At 61.8% G+C, this 15,794-nt stretch overlaps 1 protein-coding gene across 2 annotated transcripts; it reads right to left on the bottom strand.

The window, feature by feature from the left end:
* Positions 1-570: 570 nt before the first annotated feature.
* Positions 571-15,509, bottom strand: HID1 (HID1 domain containing). Of its 2 annotated transcripts, none has more exons than XM_040989437.1 (19): positions 15,390-15,509; positions 10,144-10,293; positions 9,827-9,997; positions 9,612-9,728; positions 8,976-9,082; positions 8,692-8,808; positions 7,442-7,664; positions 7,247-7,303; positions 6,847-6,987; positions 6,563-6,653; positions 6,307-6,458; positions 6,144-6,222; positions 4,419-4,583; positions 3,190-3,417; positions 2,857-2,963; positions 2,322-2,402; positions 1,879-1,970; positions 1,608-1,766; positions 571-1,248 (listed from the first exon to the last, which is right to left on the bottom strand). In XM_040989437.1, the coding sequence occupies exons 1-19, from the start codon at positions 15,453-15,455 to the stop codon at positions 1,185-1,187; spliced, it is 2,367 nt and encodes a 788-aa protein (XP_040845371.1). In that variant the 5' UTR covers positions 15,456-15,509; the 3' UTR covers positions 571-1,184. The 2 variants fall into 2 exon arrangements, with proteins under 2 accessions (XP_040845371.1, XP_040845372.1); XM_040989438.1 differs by having other exon boundaries at positions 9,612-9,725; positions 15,390-15,503.
* Between the last annotated feature and the right edge of the window lie 285 nt (positions 15,510-15,794).

Raw genomic sequence — 15,794 nt, 5'->3', positions numbered from 1 at the left:
TGCCACTCTGGGCTCAGTGGGAAGGGACACTTCTGGGCTGGATCCACACCACACCCTGTCCTGCCCTTGCCTGATCCAGGGGAGGAGATGGGAAAGAGGAGGCTAGGGTGGCCTTCCCACCCCATCCCTGCCGGTTCACTCTCCCTAGGACAGGGTGCATGTGCCTCCGGCTGGCCCCCCACGTGGCCTGGAGTGTCTGAATGACAGGTTCCTGAGCCAACCCAACACACAGCAAGAAGTGGGGCATGTGATGGGGCGCTGACAGCCCATTCTCCCTAAGCCCAGCACCAAGAGCAGCTGATGCGGTGCTGGGCAGACAGGTGTAGCCATGCCCCACTCCACGCCCTCTTCCTGAAAGCAAGGCACTGGCAGGCACAGTGACGCTCCCAGGGGCCTCCATGGCCAGTTGGGCCTCCTCTCTCTGAGTGACCAAAGCCCAAAGGCCCAATGCCCCATCTGCTCTGTCCCCCAAGAAAACAACCAATGCCAGCGCCCCCTCCCCTCAGTCTTAACACTGAGTGCCTCTCGGCACGGACACAGAGCGTGCACAGGGAGGTTTTATTGTCAAAGGAGCCGATTGTACGGAGCAAAGATTGCACTGACTCGGTGCAGGAGGACCCAGAGTCGGCGAGCACGGAGGGTGCCCAGCCCACCACCCACACAGGGAGCGGGCACTGAGGAGCTGTCCCCAGTTCCCTGGATCCAGAGAGCCAGGCTACATTCGCTGATCCAGGAGGATACAGGGGCGTCTTTCATGCCCCATCCATCACCTGGGGTCCCCCAGCTGGCTCTGTAACCTGCCAGCCCCTCCGTGAGCTGCCTGGCCACCCTCAGTCCTCCTTCCATAGGTCTGGGCAGCCAGCAGCCTGGCACAGGCTAGGAGGTGGGGATGGGCAAGGGGCAGCCCTCAGACCCCTCCTGGGCAACCTCACTAGGGTTCAGCATCTTCTCGAGTGGACAGCATGGGTGGTGGTATAGAAACAGGTCTTTGAGGGGATGCCATGGGTAGGGTCCTCGTGCCCTGGAAACAGGAGCCCCGGGAGTCCACCCACATGGGGAGGGTCTTATCCGGACACTCTGACTGCCCTTGCCCTGATGGTGGCCACTCCAACCTCAGAAGGCAATGGCGGGAGCCTCAGAGACCAAGGCCACCCACCCCGGCCCAGCCCCTGCAGACTCCGGCCTCACACCCGCTGGATCTCAAACAGCTTCACGTCGGTGTCATACCACACAGGGGGGTCCACGTTCCTGCAGAGGGCGTGGCCATCACCGGGTGCTGGGCTGCAGCCCGCAGCCCGCAGCCCGCAGCCCGCAGCCCACAGCCCACAGCCCGCAGCCGGCAGCCCGCAGCCGGCAGCCCGCAGCCCGCAGCCCGCAGCCTGCAGCCGGCAGCCCGCAGCCCGCAGCCCGCAGCCGGCAGCCCGCAGCCCGCAGCCCGCAGCCCGCAGCCCGCAGCCCACAGCCCACAGCCCACAGCCGGCAGCCCACAGCCCACAGCCCACAGCCCACAGCTGGCAGCCCACAGCCGGCAGCCCACAGCCCGCAGCCCGCAGCCCGCAGCCCGCTCCGTCCTGGGCCAGACCAGACCACACCTCCCCGGGCTCTACCTCAGGTAGATGACGCCCCACATGTAGGTGCGGAACCACATGGCTGTGCCCGAGTTGGCCTGGTACTTGCGGATGAGGATGGGGTGTGGCACGGGCAGCAGCCCCACCAGCGTGCCATGCTGCAGGAAGCGCAGGATCTCCGACTCATCCGTCAGGCCCCTGCAGGCGAGAGAGCCGCACCCCAGCTCACTCACAGTGTACCCTGCAGCCACAGGGCACACCACGCGAGGCCGAGGGGGCCGAGGGGGCCGAGGGGGCCGGGGCAGCTCACTTGTCAATGCAGATCTTCTCCACCTGAGGCACCAGCACCTGAAGCAGCCGCATGATGGTCTGCAGTGGCAACTTGGACTTCCAGGAGAGCACCTGCCAGCGGCAGGGAAAGGGGTGAGGGCAGCGAGGTTGTGGGGGTTGGGAAGCACTCCCCAGGGGCTTCGCGATCCACCCTGGGGTCCCTAAGGCTGCAGGCATGTCGACTCCTGGCAGCCTAACTGGTGCAGTCAGCAGGGCATCCTGACACATGGCAGACACTGGCCAAGCCAAGTGCATGGATGGGTCACACAGCACGGAGGGCCAGCCCAGACCCTCCCCCACTCCCAGCATGGTCACACTTCCACCGCCACCTGAGCTGAGCTGTTCTGGAGCTGGGGATGGGTGCGGGAGGTCCTGGCCCTGCCTCCATGCCATCTGCCCATCTCCCACTCCCCGGCTCCTCACCCACTCGGGTGTCGGGCTCCACTGGCCACTGGCCGACACATTGGATGGTCGCCGTTGCTCCTTCCAGGCCCGGCCAGGTTCCTGGAACCCAGAGAGGAACAAAAGAAGAAAGGAATGAGTATAGAACTGAGGGGGGAGGGGGTGTGGTCTCCCCCCAGCCCCCCGTATCTGGTGGTGGTGGCAGTGGCAGGGTAGGCGGGGGGAGGAGAGGGGCTCTCCCAACAGCACAAGGGCCCGGCCCAGCACACTTTGCCCCAGACCCTGGGTCCAGCCCAGCCCAGCCGGCTGACAGGTTTAGGGCCTGGGGCTGACAGGGCAGCTGGGTAAAGGCCAGCATCAGATAAGGCTGATGGACGGGGAGGCTCCAGGCCAAGGTCTCACCGAGGCCGGGAAACAGAGGCGGGCCCTTCCACAGGGTGGTCAGCGCTGCTGCATGCAGGACACCCCCACTTTTGCCCCTGGAACCCTAGCTCACACCCATGAGGAGGCAGTGGCTGCCCGGCCTCGCCCCAGCCCAGCTGTCCCCGTCACTCACCCCCTCGGCCGGGCTGCCATCCGCCGGGCTCTGCTGGGGTTCCGGCTCCAGGGACCGCAGGGTACCGTCCTCGGACACCTGTGACTTCTCCGTCAGCTTGTCGATGCCTGGGTGGGACACGCGAGCTGGTGAGGACCTTGCCTCAGTGCCCCCACCTGACCACCCCTCCCAGAGGCACCACGTTCCCACCACTCCCATGCCCTGGCCCCTACCCAGTCAGTCCTTCTGCCCACCCACCCCACCCCCTGCTGCCTAGCATAGGCCTGTGTGCCCTGTGCCCAGCCATGCCAACGTCCACACACACCCTCCCACTCCCACCCAACAGAGCCAGACCTGGAGTGGCCACCAGGCTGGCCTTGAGGGTGCCTGGCTCTGCAGGGGCTGCAGGGCGGGATCCCTCCATGGAGGCGCCTTCTTGTGACCCTGTTCGGGACAGGGGCTCAGGCGCACGCCGACGCCGCTGCAGGGCCTTGTGGATGGCAGGTGGGTCGGTGGGCAGGTTGGCTAGCTGGTGGAAGACGCTGCGCTTGCGGATGATGGCGTACACCAGGTTGGAGTTGCCTGTGGCAGGGAGCAGGCCTGGCCTTAGCGGGGTCTCCCTTGCTCTGCCTGACAATCCAGGCAGGCTTCCTGGAGGTCAGGATAGGGGATGTGCACAACTCCTCCTGGTTGCTAGGAGACTCTCCCATCCCAGCACCAGAGGGAGGAGAGCTGGCAAGGTAACAGCTGGCCCAGCCATCACTGTCCACCCCTAGGCGGCTCTGTGGGTCTCCTGTCCATCACCCTCCCGCCCCCGGACTCCGCAGCTCTCTAGGGAGACACAAAGGGCTCTGGCGGCCCCTGTCCAGTCCTGCCTCCTACCACGCTGCCATGCCTTTGCACATGCTGATCCCTCCCCCTTCCTCTTCCCATAGTTGCTTTTTTCCTATCCCTCTGGTCAGGACAGATTGTATTATTTATTTTGGAAACAGCCCAAATCACCAGGGCAGAAGAAGCCCCGCGCTTGCTGGATGTTGGGTCAGTTATCTGGTTTCAGCCCTTCAGCTCCCTCTGGGGTGCAGACTGCACATCCTGGTGATACCCACTGCAGGGATGAGAAAACCGAGGCTCCGAGGGGTTAAGCCATGTGCTCACGGTCACAGAACTCAAGAGCAGCAAGGCCTAAGCAGATCCCAGGCATGTGGGTGCTGTGGCCGCAGTGACGTCTGCCAGGGTCTGACTGCAGCTCTGGGGTCCCTTCTTGGCAAGGTAACAGCTGGCCCAGCCATCACTGTCCACCCCCAGGCAGCTCTGTGGGGTGACCTCTGAGGCTACAGGCTCCACTGGGCGCCCCATGAGCTCAACAGGCAGGGAGCACAACTTTGTCTCCCACTGTATTGCCTCCAGGTATACCACAGGTGCTCAATGCGTGCACACAGGATGAACAAACCAGACAGCAGACGGCCCTGACCTGTCCCCCTTTCAGGTGGAAAGGGGCCCTCCCCTGCTGGCCACCCTGCCCCCTGCCCCCTGCCTGCCTGCCTCGGGCCAGACCCACGTGGGCGCACACGGCCGAGCCTCACCATCAAACTGGTACTGGATGATATTGTTGAAGATCTCCAGCAGGAAGAAGACCAGGTGGTGGTTCTGGGCGGCAGCGAAGAGGAACCAGGTGGTGGAGAAGGCCTCGAGCAGGTGCAGCAGCTTGTTGGCAGTCACCATGGACAGGCTCTTGAGGTAGGGCGACACTACAGGAACGTGCCAGCTCACAACTGCCCTAGCCCAGGCCAGCCAGCCCTGCGCTCCCTGGGCCTGGGTGGAACAGCACAGCTCTGCTCCCCTGACCCCCGGGGACCCCAGCATGTGAAGTTCCCTACAAAGCCGTCAAGGCCAAGTACGCACAGAGTCATGAGAGGCCACAGGGCCTTGACCGTGTGGCCAGCTGAGTGATGGACAGAACCACAGCCCTGTCCTCTCCCTCAATCCTCTGTCAAAACATTATTTCCATTTCACAGGTGAGCTAACGGAGGCTCAGGGAGGACCTCAACCTAACCAGAGTCCCCCTGAACATAACAATTGAGGCAACACAAACTCAGGTCTTTCTAGAAAGTTCCACATCCTTAGATACATTTATGGTTGCTGGTTTTCTTCACAGCCCGGGATGCAAAGCGGGAGGCAGGGAGGTACCACTCGGAATACAGCGGGAGGTTACACTTCTGGACTCAGAGCTGCCTCTCTTCTAGGCTGAGGCCTGGACAGGCAGTGCCAGGTGACCTGGGGCACACACGCTCAGAGTCCGACATCCAAGTCAAGGTTTACAGGAGGCAGGAAGGCACAGGCATGGGCTGAGGGCACCCTGGGACCCCTACCCCAGTGGCCATGTCAGCCGCCACACAACTACCTACACTAGCATCTCCTAGCCCACGGTCACCTGCCCTAAACTCTCCCACCTCGGATGGATAAAGCTAAGCTGCTCTTGGGACGCCAGCATCCCACGCGGGCGCTGGTTGGAGCTGGTTTCAATGCAGCTCCCTGCCAATGCCCCTGGGAGAGCACCGGAGGACGGCCCAAGTGCCTGGGCCTCTGCACCCACACGGGAGACCCGGAAGCAGCTCCTGGCTCCTGGCTTCGGGTTGGCTGTTGGGGGCCATTTGGGGAATGAACCAGTGGATGAAGACTTCTCTCTGTCTCTCCCTCTCTTTTTCAAATACATAAAATAATTCTAAAAAATAAACAACAACAACAAACCAGTACACAGGTTCACAAGGGGACTTCGACAATTTCATGGAGGGCCTGGTGTGATAGTGCAGCAGCTAAAGTCCTCGTCTTGAGCACTCCGAGATCCCATATGGACGCTGGTTCTAATTCCAGCAGCCCTACTTTCCCATCCAGCTCCCTACTGTGGCCTGGGAAAGCTGTCGAAAGCCTTGGGACCCTGCACCCGCGTGAGAGACCCGGAAGAAGCTCCTGGCTCCTGGCTTCAGGTTGGTTCAGCTCCAGCCATTGTGGCCGCCTGGGGAGTGAGTCAGTAGATGGAAGATCTTCCTCTCTGTCTCTCCTCCTCTGTCTATCTGCCTTTCCGATAAAAATAAATCTTCAAAAATTTCATGGAAAAATGGAATCAGAAGTTACATTTTGGTGGCGTTTGCTTGCATTTGTGATTCTGTGCTGCACCATCCACTGCTCATTTTTCTGGTTTCCCGCTGCTTCCAGTGGGTGCCTTTCGCCTGAACCCCAAGACAGGCGGCCTGTGGCCTGGCGCCCCCTGGTGGCGCGCGCGGGGAAGGCCGGCACCAGCGGCCCCTTACCGTTGACCACGATGGTGAGCAGGCAGTCGAAGAGCGGCTGCAGGCGCTGGTGGCCGCTCGTGATGATCTTGTGGAACACCTGTGTGTGGAAGGCAGCATGGCAACCACGGGGTCCTTGGGGTCCCCCCACACCTCCACTCCCCGGAGCCAGAGGAGCCCTCACCACGATGAGCAGGTCGGCGTGGGTGCCCGTGAAGACCGGGATGTCCATGGGCACGCGCCCCGAGTAGGGCTTGTTCAGCCGCACCCCAAAGTTGCGCTCCCCGCTCAGAAGTAGCAGGATGAACACCCCGATGTGCATCAGGCCCACCCTAGCTACAGCAGAAGGCGTGGAGGCGTCACTCGGAACGGGAAGGGGCTGCAGGGCTGAATCCCACCCCCAACACACGCCCCCCGACACTCCCACAACCCCATCTCACACTGGTCCGCTCGGGCGTCGTTGAGGAAGTAGAGGATGGGGACCAGGATGTCTAGCACATCGCTGCTCTTCAGCACAAAGAAGAGGAATTTCTGGGGGCGAGAGGAGGAGGGGACAGGTGGGTGGGGTCAGAGGGAGCACAGCTCTGCCCCACCCCCATCCCGTCTGCAGGAACTTGGCCAAGGGCCCCAGCCTGGGCTATCCTGGCCTACCTGGGTGGTCACTGTGTCTGCCCCCAGCCCCACAGCCTGGACTATCCCAGGCTATCCACCTCGCTTGCCGTACCTTGTTAAAGTCACAGAGCTTCCAGAAGAGGACCAGCAGCTCCTGGTGGAACTGGATCTTCTTGGTGGAGTTGGGCAGGTAGGTCTGCAGCAGGGGGTTGGAGAGCAGCCGGGCGAGGCCCCGGAGGATGAACTGAAAGTCCTGAGGGACAGCACATCAGGGGAGCTGTCCAGCCAAGCCTCCTCACCGCCGCTTCCCAGAGCCCCACGCATCCCGCCCTCCGAGCCATAACCACCTCAGGAGCTGCATCCAGTCTCCCAGAGAAGGTGGTGGCTCCTTCAGGCAAGGGTCAGGGGTCCCCAGCACCCCCTCCAACTCCGACCCCTACACCTGTCTCATTTGCACACACCCCCACACACACAGGCATCGATGACTCGGGCACCGTAGTGGAGCAACGCACCTCCTCACGGTGGATGCGGGACAGATAGTTCACAAACAGGTTCTCGGGCCCTGGAGGCTACAAGGGAGAAGCCCCCGAATAAGCAGGTGTCCCATGCCCCATGTCCCTGCTCCAGGCCTGGCGGCTGGTGCTTCAAACACAGCCTCCAACAGGGAGGACCCCCCTCCATGCCCTCTCTGCCCATCCCCTCCTTACATCAACATCATCCATGGCAGTGCCCGTGGTGGTGCCGTCCACTGTGGGACTGGCACTGGTGGCACTGTCGTGGTCCAGCGTGACGATGAGCACCTGGGCAGCCTCCTCCACCAGCGGCTCCCGGTAGTCAGAGAAGAGCAGGTGGTTGTAGGGGATCCCGTAGCCCACAGGGTCATAGGCACACACGGTGTTCAGCAGGGAGGTGAACAGGGGCAGGGCGTGTCTGTGTGGGACAGGAAGAGGGGACTGCAGGAGGAGTTTGGGAGCAGGGACCCCGTCTCTTCTGGCTCATCCATGCCTGTGTCCAGCTCAGCCCCTGGGGGCCAGCCAGGCCAAGGGCAGGGGGAATGGTGGCCTATGATGCAAGGCTCTGCACAGGAAAACAAGTGCATTGCCGCAGGCCCTTGTGAGGCCGTACAGCACAAAAGGAGACTGCATCACCACCCCCCGGGATGGGGTGGGATGGGGGCTGGGGTCTGCCACTCCCTATTCCAGATCTGACTCCAGTTTGTGGGACATCAGAGTTCAGGCTGCTCATCTTACGGATGAGCCAACTGGGCCCCATGGAGGTTAAGTGAGCGACAAGGCTGCAGACTGCCTGATAAGAAACACCTGCCCGGCCATGACCATGGCCTCCACCAGGGATCACCCAGGCCCTTGGGCAGGCGGCCGGGAAAACCTGCAGGAGGCGGCATGCGGGGGGCGCCTGAGGAGGGACAGACCAGCCCTGGCTGCTGGGGCACCTCTGGGGTGAGCCTCCCGCCCCCACAGGCTGACTCCCGTTTGCCCACATGGGCCAGGCTCCCCCTCCTCTGGGGATTTTGTCACACACATCCCCACCAGCCCGTACAGAAGTGTGTGTGTTGGAAGTGTGGAATGCATGCAGAACTTGGGGAACGAGCGTGAGAGAAGAATGTGAAATGCTGCAGTGGCAGCATGTGCTGGTTGCATGTTCAATGCTGACATGCGCAGCTATTATTGAAGCGAATACAATATATTAGCAAAATGTGTTTGACCTACTTTTTAAACTGTAAAATGTCACATATGGTCTGAAAATACTACTAGTTTTTAACACAGCTCTAAAGGGAGGACTCAGGCATGGATCATCCCCCTGGGTCCAGAGGGTCCCCAGGACTGGCTGCAATGAGGATTTTCTGGTGCGTTACAGGTCAGCACCACCAGGGGGCAGCAGCTCCCCTTGAGTAAGATCCAAGCAGCTGGGACAGATAGGAAGGCCAGGGGCCCCTCACCTGTTCTCTGTAGAACAAAAGAATTGAACCCACGGGTTGGTGCTGCCACTTTCTGGCGCTGGGGGCAGGTACATGGCCTCAGAAAAGCAGGTCAGCAGCAACTTCAGCAGCTCCATCCTTGGGGGGCCAGGGTTTGGGGAGGAGGGTCTTAGAATTCCACCCCCTTGCAAGGAAGTGTTGCCCACCCAGCACCCCAGCCGGCCTTACAGAAAGCAGTGACCACAGAAGGCTGAGGCTAGACCCCCAAGAGGGGAGCGGCTGGCACGGCCCAGGGTCCAGCTCACCGGTTCATGTCATGGATGTAGTTGGGCTGTGGGGAGTGAGCGAAGCCCACGCCGGCCTCCCAGATGTATTCGCAGCTGTCCAGGGCATGGACATCCTCCGCCGAGTCCTGGGGTGGGGACGGGGAGAGCTAACGGGTGGGGGACTGAGCCCAGCCACTGCAGCCTGGGGACCTTCACTTCCTCCTAAAGGCAGGCCCCAAAAGGCCCAGGGGTCCTTCAGGCTTCCAGAAACTTCCAGGCTGTTTAGTCTGACACCTGTTCCATTGGGCAGGGCGAGAGGGTAAGTGGGCCTGGGGGCACCAGATTCCTCAGGATCCAGCCCTAGTCCCAACCACAGGAAGTGAGAAGCCAAGGCCGCTGACCCAGCCCTGCACCTGCAACTACCGCAGGGGACGAAGACAATGGGTCCCTGTGCCTGGGCACTGGAGGCCCCGGGCAGGGCCGGGCACCAGCTGGCCCCTCTCCAGCAGAGCCAGCCACCACCCCAGCCCCGGGGCTGTGTGTGCCCAGGCAAGCCAGCCCTGCCCAACACCCTGTCGGCCAGTCTGCCCCCAACACACACACACACACTGGGGAGTCAGAGTCTCCCTGCCCCCACAGAGCCAGAGATGAGGGGTGGGAGCTGGCGGCCCTCACCACGGCGCTCCTGCGATGGCTCTGCACGGTGAAGTCCGGGCAGAAGAGCAGGTCAGCGATGGCCAGGAGCAGGGACTCAGCCAGGGGCCGGGCGTTCTCATCATCTTCTTCCCCCTGCTGGGGACACAGTGGGAGCCCGTGTCGCCAGCCTGAACCCCATTACTCAGCGCCCCGGTCCCTGCTCCTCCGCCTCCCGCCAGGTCACACCCACTGACCCCTCCGCGGCCGGTCCCCGGCACCGTGGACCAGAAGAAGCCCCTCCAGTCTGGATCCTCGAACACGTAGGGCAGCACGCGCGTGAGCAGGCGGCTGCAGTTGAGCACAATCTGTCGCTCCTTCTCCGAGTGGCAGCCGCTCTCGGCGCCCTGCACCAGCTTCTCCACGGCCTGCGGAAGAGGCCGCAGGCTTTGCTCACCCGCAACACCCGCCTTGACCTCGGAACCCCTGAGACACTAACAGTCTGGCCTGGGAGAGAAGGACCTGGGGAGGTGGGGAGTGGGAGGAGCTCCGCGGGGCTCCAGGCAGGCCTCACCTTGTAGCACAGGGTGGCCAGGTTGGAGGGCGACTCTTCCCGCACAGCCCGGATCTCCGCCGCCGGCACCAGTGCAAAGACATCTTGAACTGACGTGGCTGTGTCTGCCCAGAACTGGTCCCAAAAGGCGTCATCGGTGGCTTCCACAGGCTGCGAGGGATCCCAGTGTCCAGAGTTGCATGACCCCTGGCCAGTTCCCCCAACACACCGCCAGCAGACACTCCCACCCCTGCCCCAGGGGGAAGCCCCTGTGCCCCTCAGGTCAAGACGCTGCCCACGTGGGTCTGTGCTGTAAGTCAAGGTGCAGGACTCCGTCTGTGCATGCTTGGGGTTGGTGCCCAAAGCCTAGCCCAGTCCCAGAGGGTCCTTGCAATTCTGGCCCAGTCCCTGTCCTGTTGGCTGGCCACCCACACGTGGGCAAGTCCCCAGGCCACAGAGCTAAGCCAACTGTCCAGGGAACCAGCCCCAGGAACTGTCCCCAGAGGAGAATGACATCAGAAACGCGCACTCTCAGTTCTCAGCCTCCTAAGCTTTCCCGGGGGGCTCGGCACCCTGGCTGGCGGCCCCTCCAGAGGGGCCTCCTCCTGCCGCGTGCCCTCACAGCACAGCCCAGAGGGGCACCCTACCACCTGCAGGGTGCAAGCCAAGCCTCCCTCCACCGCTCCCTCAACACACCTGCGCACGTGCACCTGCCCTTGCTATCGCCAGGGCACAGCCTGCACCCTCTCCTTGCCCACCTTCCAGCAACACACTTCACAGTCCCACCGGTCCATGGAGACAGCGTGTTGGAAAACACGCAGGCAGACGCCGGCCTCAGGGAAATCGGAAAGTTGCTCCCAGAATCCTCCCCCGAGGAAATGACTCGGGATGTTTAACACTGATACAACTCGAAAGCTGGACTCCAGCTGAACCACCTACCACTGGCAACAGCTTGTGCCCTGGAATATTACGCAGCCACCAATCTCACATTTCACAGATCAGCTAGGGGGAAACGTTACGTGGGGGGGGGGGGGAGACAAACTAGGAAGCTGCCTAAGGGACAATCAGTTTTATTGTTACAATTCTGTCTTAATAAAAGTCCAGGTGAGAATGAACCCAAGTATTGGGGCTGATGCAATGGCTCAGCTGGCTAATCCTCCACTCCAGCGCCAGCATCCCTGTGGGCACTGGTTCGTGCCCCAGCTGCTCCACTTCCCATCCAGCTCCCTGCTTGTGGCCTGGGAAGGCAGCAGAGGACAGCCCAAAGCCTTGGGAGCCTGCACCCATGCGGGAGACCCGGAAGAAGCTCCTGGCCTCTAGCTTCAGATTGGCTCAGCACCAGCCGTTGTGGCCACTTGGGGAGTGAAACAGTAGATGGAAGATCTTTGTATTTCTCCTTGTCTCTGTATATCTTCCTTTCCAATAAAAATAAACAAATCTTTTTTTAAAAAAAAAGTGCTCAGTAGTGAAACTTATTAAAAATAAACAAATAAGTTAATAAAAAAGAATCCTTCCCTAAAAGCACTGGAGGAGACTCAAAACCTTGGGACACAGGAAGAAGCTCCTGGCTCCTGGCTTCAGATCTGCTCAGCTCCGGACATTGCAGCTATTTGGGGAGTGAACTAGCAAATGGAAGATCTTTCTCTGCCTCTCCTTCACTCTGTAAATCTGCCTTTTAAATAAAAAAAAAAAATGCATTAAAAAAAAATCTATTGGGACTAATCTTGTGGTTTACCAGGTCATGCCCCCACGGGGAACACTGGCACGCCCTCTCAGAGCACTGGTTTGAGTCCCACCTGCTCTGCCGCTGACCCAGCTCCCCAGGAACGTGCCCAGAATGGCAACGGAAGATGGCCAAGTCCTTCGGCTCCTGCCACTTCCATGGGAGACCCAGATGGAGTTCCAGGTTGCTGGCTTCAGCTGGCAAAGTCTTGGCTGGCTACTGCAGCCATCTGGGGAGTGAACCAGGGGATGGGAAATCTCCCTCTGTGTACCTCTTCTGTCACTCTGCCTTTCAAACATGTTTTCAAACAAAATACAATTTTGAATTCTGTAATCTAAAGGTTTTTCCAAGTTCCCCAAAGCCCCAGATAGGCAGGCTTGTTCCCACCCAGGAATCTCAAGCTTACCCTCCGTCCCAGACCCTGACCCACAGGTGCAGGCGCCCTTGCCCTGCCTCCCATGCCCTGCAGGTGACAGTCAGCCAGTATTTGTTCAGTTGGAGCTATGATTGGTCCTGAGTCCAGCTCAGCCTGGTGGCTGGTCAGGACCGAGTACCGAGTACCGGGGTAGCAAGGTGTCTGAAGTCAGCCTCAGGCATAGCCCAGCCCAGCCCAGGAACGGCATGGTACCCGTGGCCCTGTGACAGGCCTGGAATAGGGCTACTCAGTCCCAGAACTGGTAGAGCGAGTTCACCAGAGGAGAGGAACAAAGGCAGAAGGAGGGGCCCTGGGACTGGAGCCTGCTGGCCCTAATGCCCTGGGCCAGGACTGCCCCCCCCCCGCCCCCTTACCCCCCTGCCCTGGGTGCAGGGATATGACAACCCAACTCAGGCGGCCTAGGCCAGGGCAGGGTGGGAAAGGACAGGCCAGGAAACCTGCAGAGCTCCACCCCCCAAAGTGCACCCCCGGGAAGCTGTCACCTGACTCTGCTCCCTCCTGGGTACCACTACTCCCTTCAAGCGCCAAGTTAGGCAAGTGCCACCTGAGGACCACAAGCAAAAGGAGGAGAGGGATTTAGGAAGGACTTAGGAGGCCCCAGGGTGGGGCCCCTTGCATGAAGCAGAGGAAGAAAGCCTTGAACTTGAATTTCAAGAAATGGAACTCGGGCCCCCTCTCCTGGCCACACTGTGGCTTGGTGGCCATTCCTGACCACACTGCTAGGCTGGCCTGAGGTCACTGGGCCTTCCCAGGGGAGGCCCCCAGCTCAGCTCTTGCCTCAGCCCGATGAGCCTCCTCAACCCAAGAAAGTGACTGGAATCAGAAGGAATTTGTCAGGACGAAGCGTTCTGGCTGGAGCAGATAGGCCCTGCTGCCAAGAGGACAGGAAGCAAGCCCCCACCAGCCCCAGCGGGAACCACGTGCTGCTCAGCTGGCCCAGCCAGGCACCTGTGCGGGCAGGGGGACCAGCTACGTCTTGGGATGCTTCCTTTGTGGGTAAGAGTGGCAGAGCAAAGGGCAAGCACAAGGCTCCAGGTTGAGGGTGAGCACCACGCACACACAGACATGTCCAGCAATCACGTGTGCACACACGCACCCATGTCTAGCAAGCACGTAATCGTGTCTAACAACCACACACGCACACATGTAACCATGTCTGCAATCACATGTACAGACATGTAACCATGTCTAGCAATCACGCATGTGCACACATGTGAACAAGGGCCCTGCTGAGCCTGGGAGAGGACCAGCAAGCACACAGAGCCACTGGACCTTGGGACCAGGGTCAGCCCGGCCCAGGGCTGGACGCAATGAGGCAGGAAGAAAACAGGATGCAGGAAGGTGGGGCAAGGTCGAGCACCGACAGCCCCAGCCCTGGCCCCAGGGAAGACGGCTGTGTCCGCTCGCTGGCCACAGCTCATCCAGAGCCTGGAAGCAGAGGTTGTCCTGTGGGCCTTAGAGCGGAGGTCCTTCAGGCACGCCGAGTGGGGAGGCCTGAAACAGCCATTTGGGCTCTGGTCCCCAAACCCAGGCTGTCCAGTCCAGGTCCCAGGCTTCAGCTGCTGGGGGTCCCTTCCTCCTCCCTCCAGCCTCTGAGGTGGTGCCTCTCACCTACAGGAAGGAACCCCAGGCTGGTCTCCACCCTTCCCACTCTCAGCTCCTGGGACTGTGGCCAAGAGACCATGCAGGGACTTGGCAGTTTGGGGAGGGAATCCGAGCAGGTGGAATCCAGGCCACTGCCAACGCTTTGGGAGTCTGGGAGAAGGGCTGGAGAAGGGCTCGGCTGCTGGGCCCATTGCCCTTCCTGCTGTGAGGTGTTTCCTCCCCAGGTAAGTAAACATGAGAGCCTCCCTCCCCCCCTTCCTGCTCTCTCCCTGTGGCCCCACAGGGAAGGACTGGCCCAGTGCCACCTTCTCTGCCACCCACAGCTCCATCCTAAGAAAGCCAAGCTCCCAAACTAACCCAGAACTGTGGTGGGGGGACAGTGAGGAGACGCAAGCCCAGCTGTCCCCAGTGGCTGGAGCCCCACTCCCCAGAGGACCTGCGCTTGTGTCTGCCAGGCACCTGTCCCTCCCAGGGCAGGGACAACAGCATGGGACGAGATCTGGCCTCTGGAGTTATGGCCAGCTGGCTGTTGGGAGATGGCTTCCTGGACCCCACACTTAATTCCCAGGGCGAGAGTACCCTGGGGCTGGGAGTCCCAGATGGCAGCAGGTCTTGGCTCCTGTGTACCTGGGAGCCAGGGCTGTGCACCTGCACGGCTGGAGTAACCAGATTTTCACAGCAAGAAGAGGAGCAGGCAGGGAAGGAGCCCTGCTGGAGCCAGGTCGTGTGCTGGGGACAGGGAAGAGGCCCCGTTCCACGTGTAGGTGAGGACGTGCAAGCATGGATGGGGTGAAAGGTACCCCAAGTCCCTCATCCTCAACCAGGGGCAATCCTCAGAGTCTCCATCTCCCAGTCAGCATAAACACCAGCAGCCTAGGACTGCCCATACAAGGCTTCTGGGACCAAGGCCCGCACCACAGGGGCCCCAAGCCCGGTGACGGGTCCCCCTAGCCAGGCTGCAGCACTACCCATGGCTCAGTGGATTCCCAAGAAAACCCAGGCCTTCCCGGGGCCTCGGGCATCCACTGAGGCCCAGCCAGGCCAGTGCCACCACCGCGCACCAGCTGCTTTCCCTGCCTTTGTTTGTATTGAGTCAGCAGGGGCTGGGAGTCCGGACCCATGGGCACCCAAGGGCTGAAAGCGGAGCAGGGGTGGCGGATAAGGAATGGGGGCGGGGGAAGGCTGAACTGCGAGGTTGGGGGGGCGGAGCAGGGGGAGCCCCGCAGCAGCGCTGCCTGGAGGGCTAAGCACACGTCAGCCCGTGGAGGCAGCAGCGACTGGAGGCGGTGGGGGTGGGGGGTCCCTGTGTCTTGGAGGTTGGGGAATGGGGACGGAGGACCCTCTAGAGCCAGGGGATGAAATACAAGCCGAGGGATCCAGCTCCGGCCCTGGTCTCAACGTCACCCACCAGGCCCGACCTCCTCTCATCTAGGGGGAGGCGAGGCAAGTCAGCGCAGCCCCCGACCCCGGCAGGTGGATGGGGAAGGCTGGGGCCCGACGCACCTGCGTCTTGGTGGTGAGCTGGATCACCGCCTTCCGGAAGTTCAGCTTGGAGTCGGCGGACCCCATGTCTCCGGAGCCCGCACCGACCCGGCCCCCGCCCGGACTCCGGCTCCGGCTCCGCCGCCCCCGCTGCTGTGCCGGAGCCGAGCCCCGCACCCCGCCCGCGCGCCGGCCCCGCCCCGTGGCCCCGCCCCGCGGCCCCGCCCCGCGTGGCTCCGCCCCCTGCACCTGCCACAGGCTCCGGCTTCCCGCTGCGCCCGGTGGACCGGGGCGGCCGCGGGCTCCGCGTCCTGCCCAACGACTGCGGGGCGCGCCTGCGTCCTTCCGCCTGCGCTGGAACGTCGTCCCGCCCCTCTCGCTGCCGCCGGTCCCCCTGCAGTCATCCAGGTCCTCATCCACCCCCCT

The sequence above is a fragment of the Ochotona curzoniae genome, unplaced genomic scaffold (assembly GCF_017591425.1).
Source record: "Ochotona curzoniae isolate NIBS_2020 unplaced genomic scaffold, NIBS_Ocur_1.0 contig_523, whole genome shotgun sequence".
Lineage (NCBI taxonomy): Eukaryota > Metazoa > Chordata > Mammalia > Lagomorpha > Ochotonidae > Ochotona > Ochotona curzoniae.
The sequence above is the reverse complement of the archived record's forward strand: the minus strand, read 5'-3'. Positions and strand labels throughout refer to the sequence as shown.

Coding starts and splice junctions, on each gene's coding strand:
- HID1 (XM_040989437.1), bottom strand. CDS start 15,455: ATGGGGTCCGCCGACTCCAAGCTGAACTTCCGGAAGGCGGTGATCCAG. Junction 1,971..2,321: donor GGAGCCCGACACCCGAGTGG/GTGAGGAGCCGG, acceptor TGCCGCTGGCAG/GTGCTCTCCTGGAAGTCCAA. Junction 1,767..1,878: donor GAGAAGATCTGCATTGACAA/GTGAGCTGCCCC, acceptor TCTCGCCTGCAG/GGGCCTGACGGATGAGTCGG.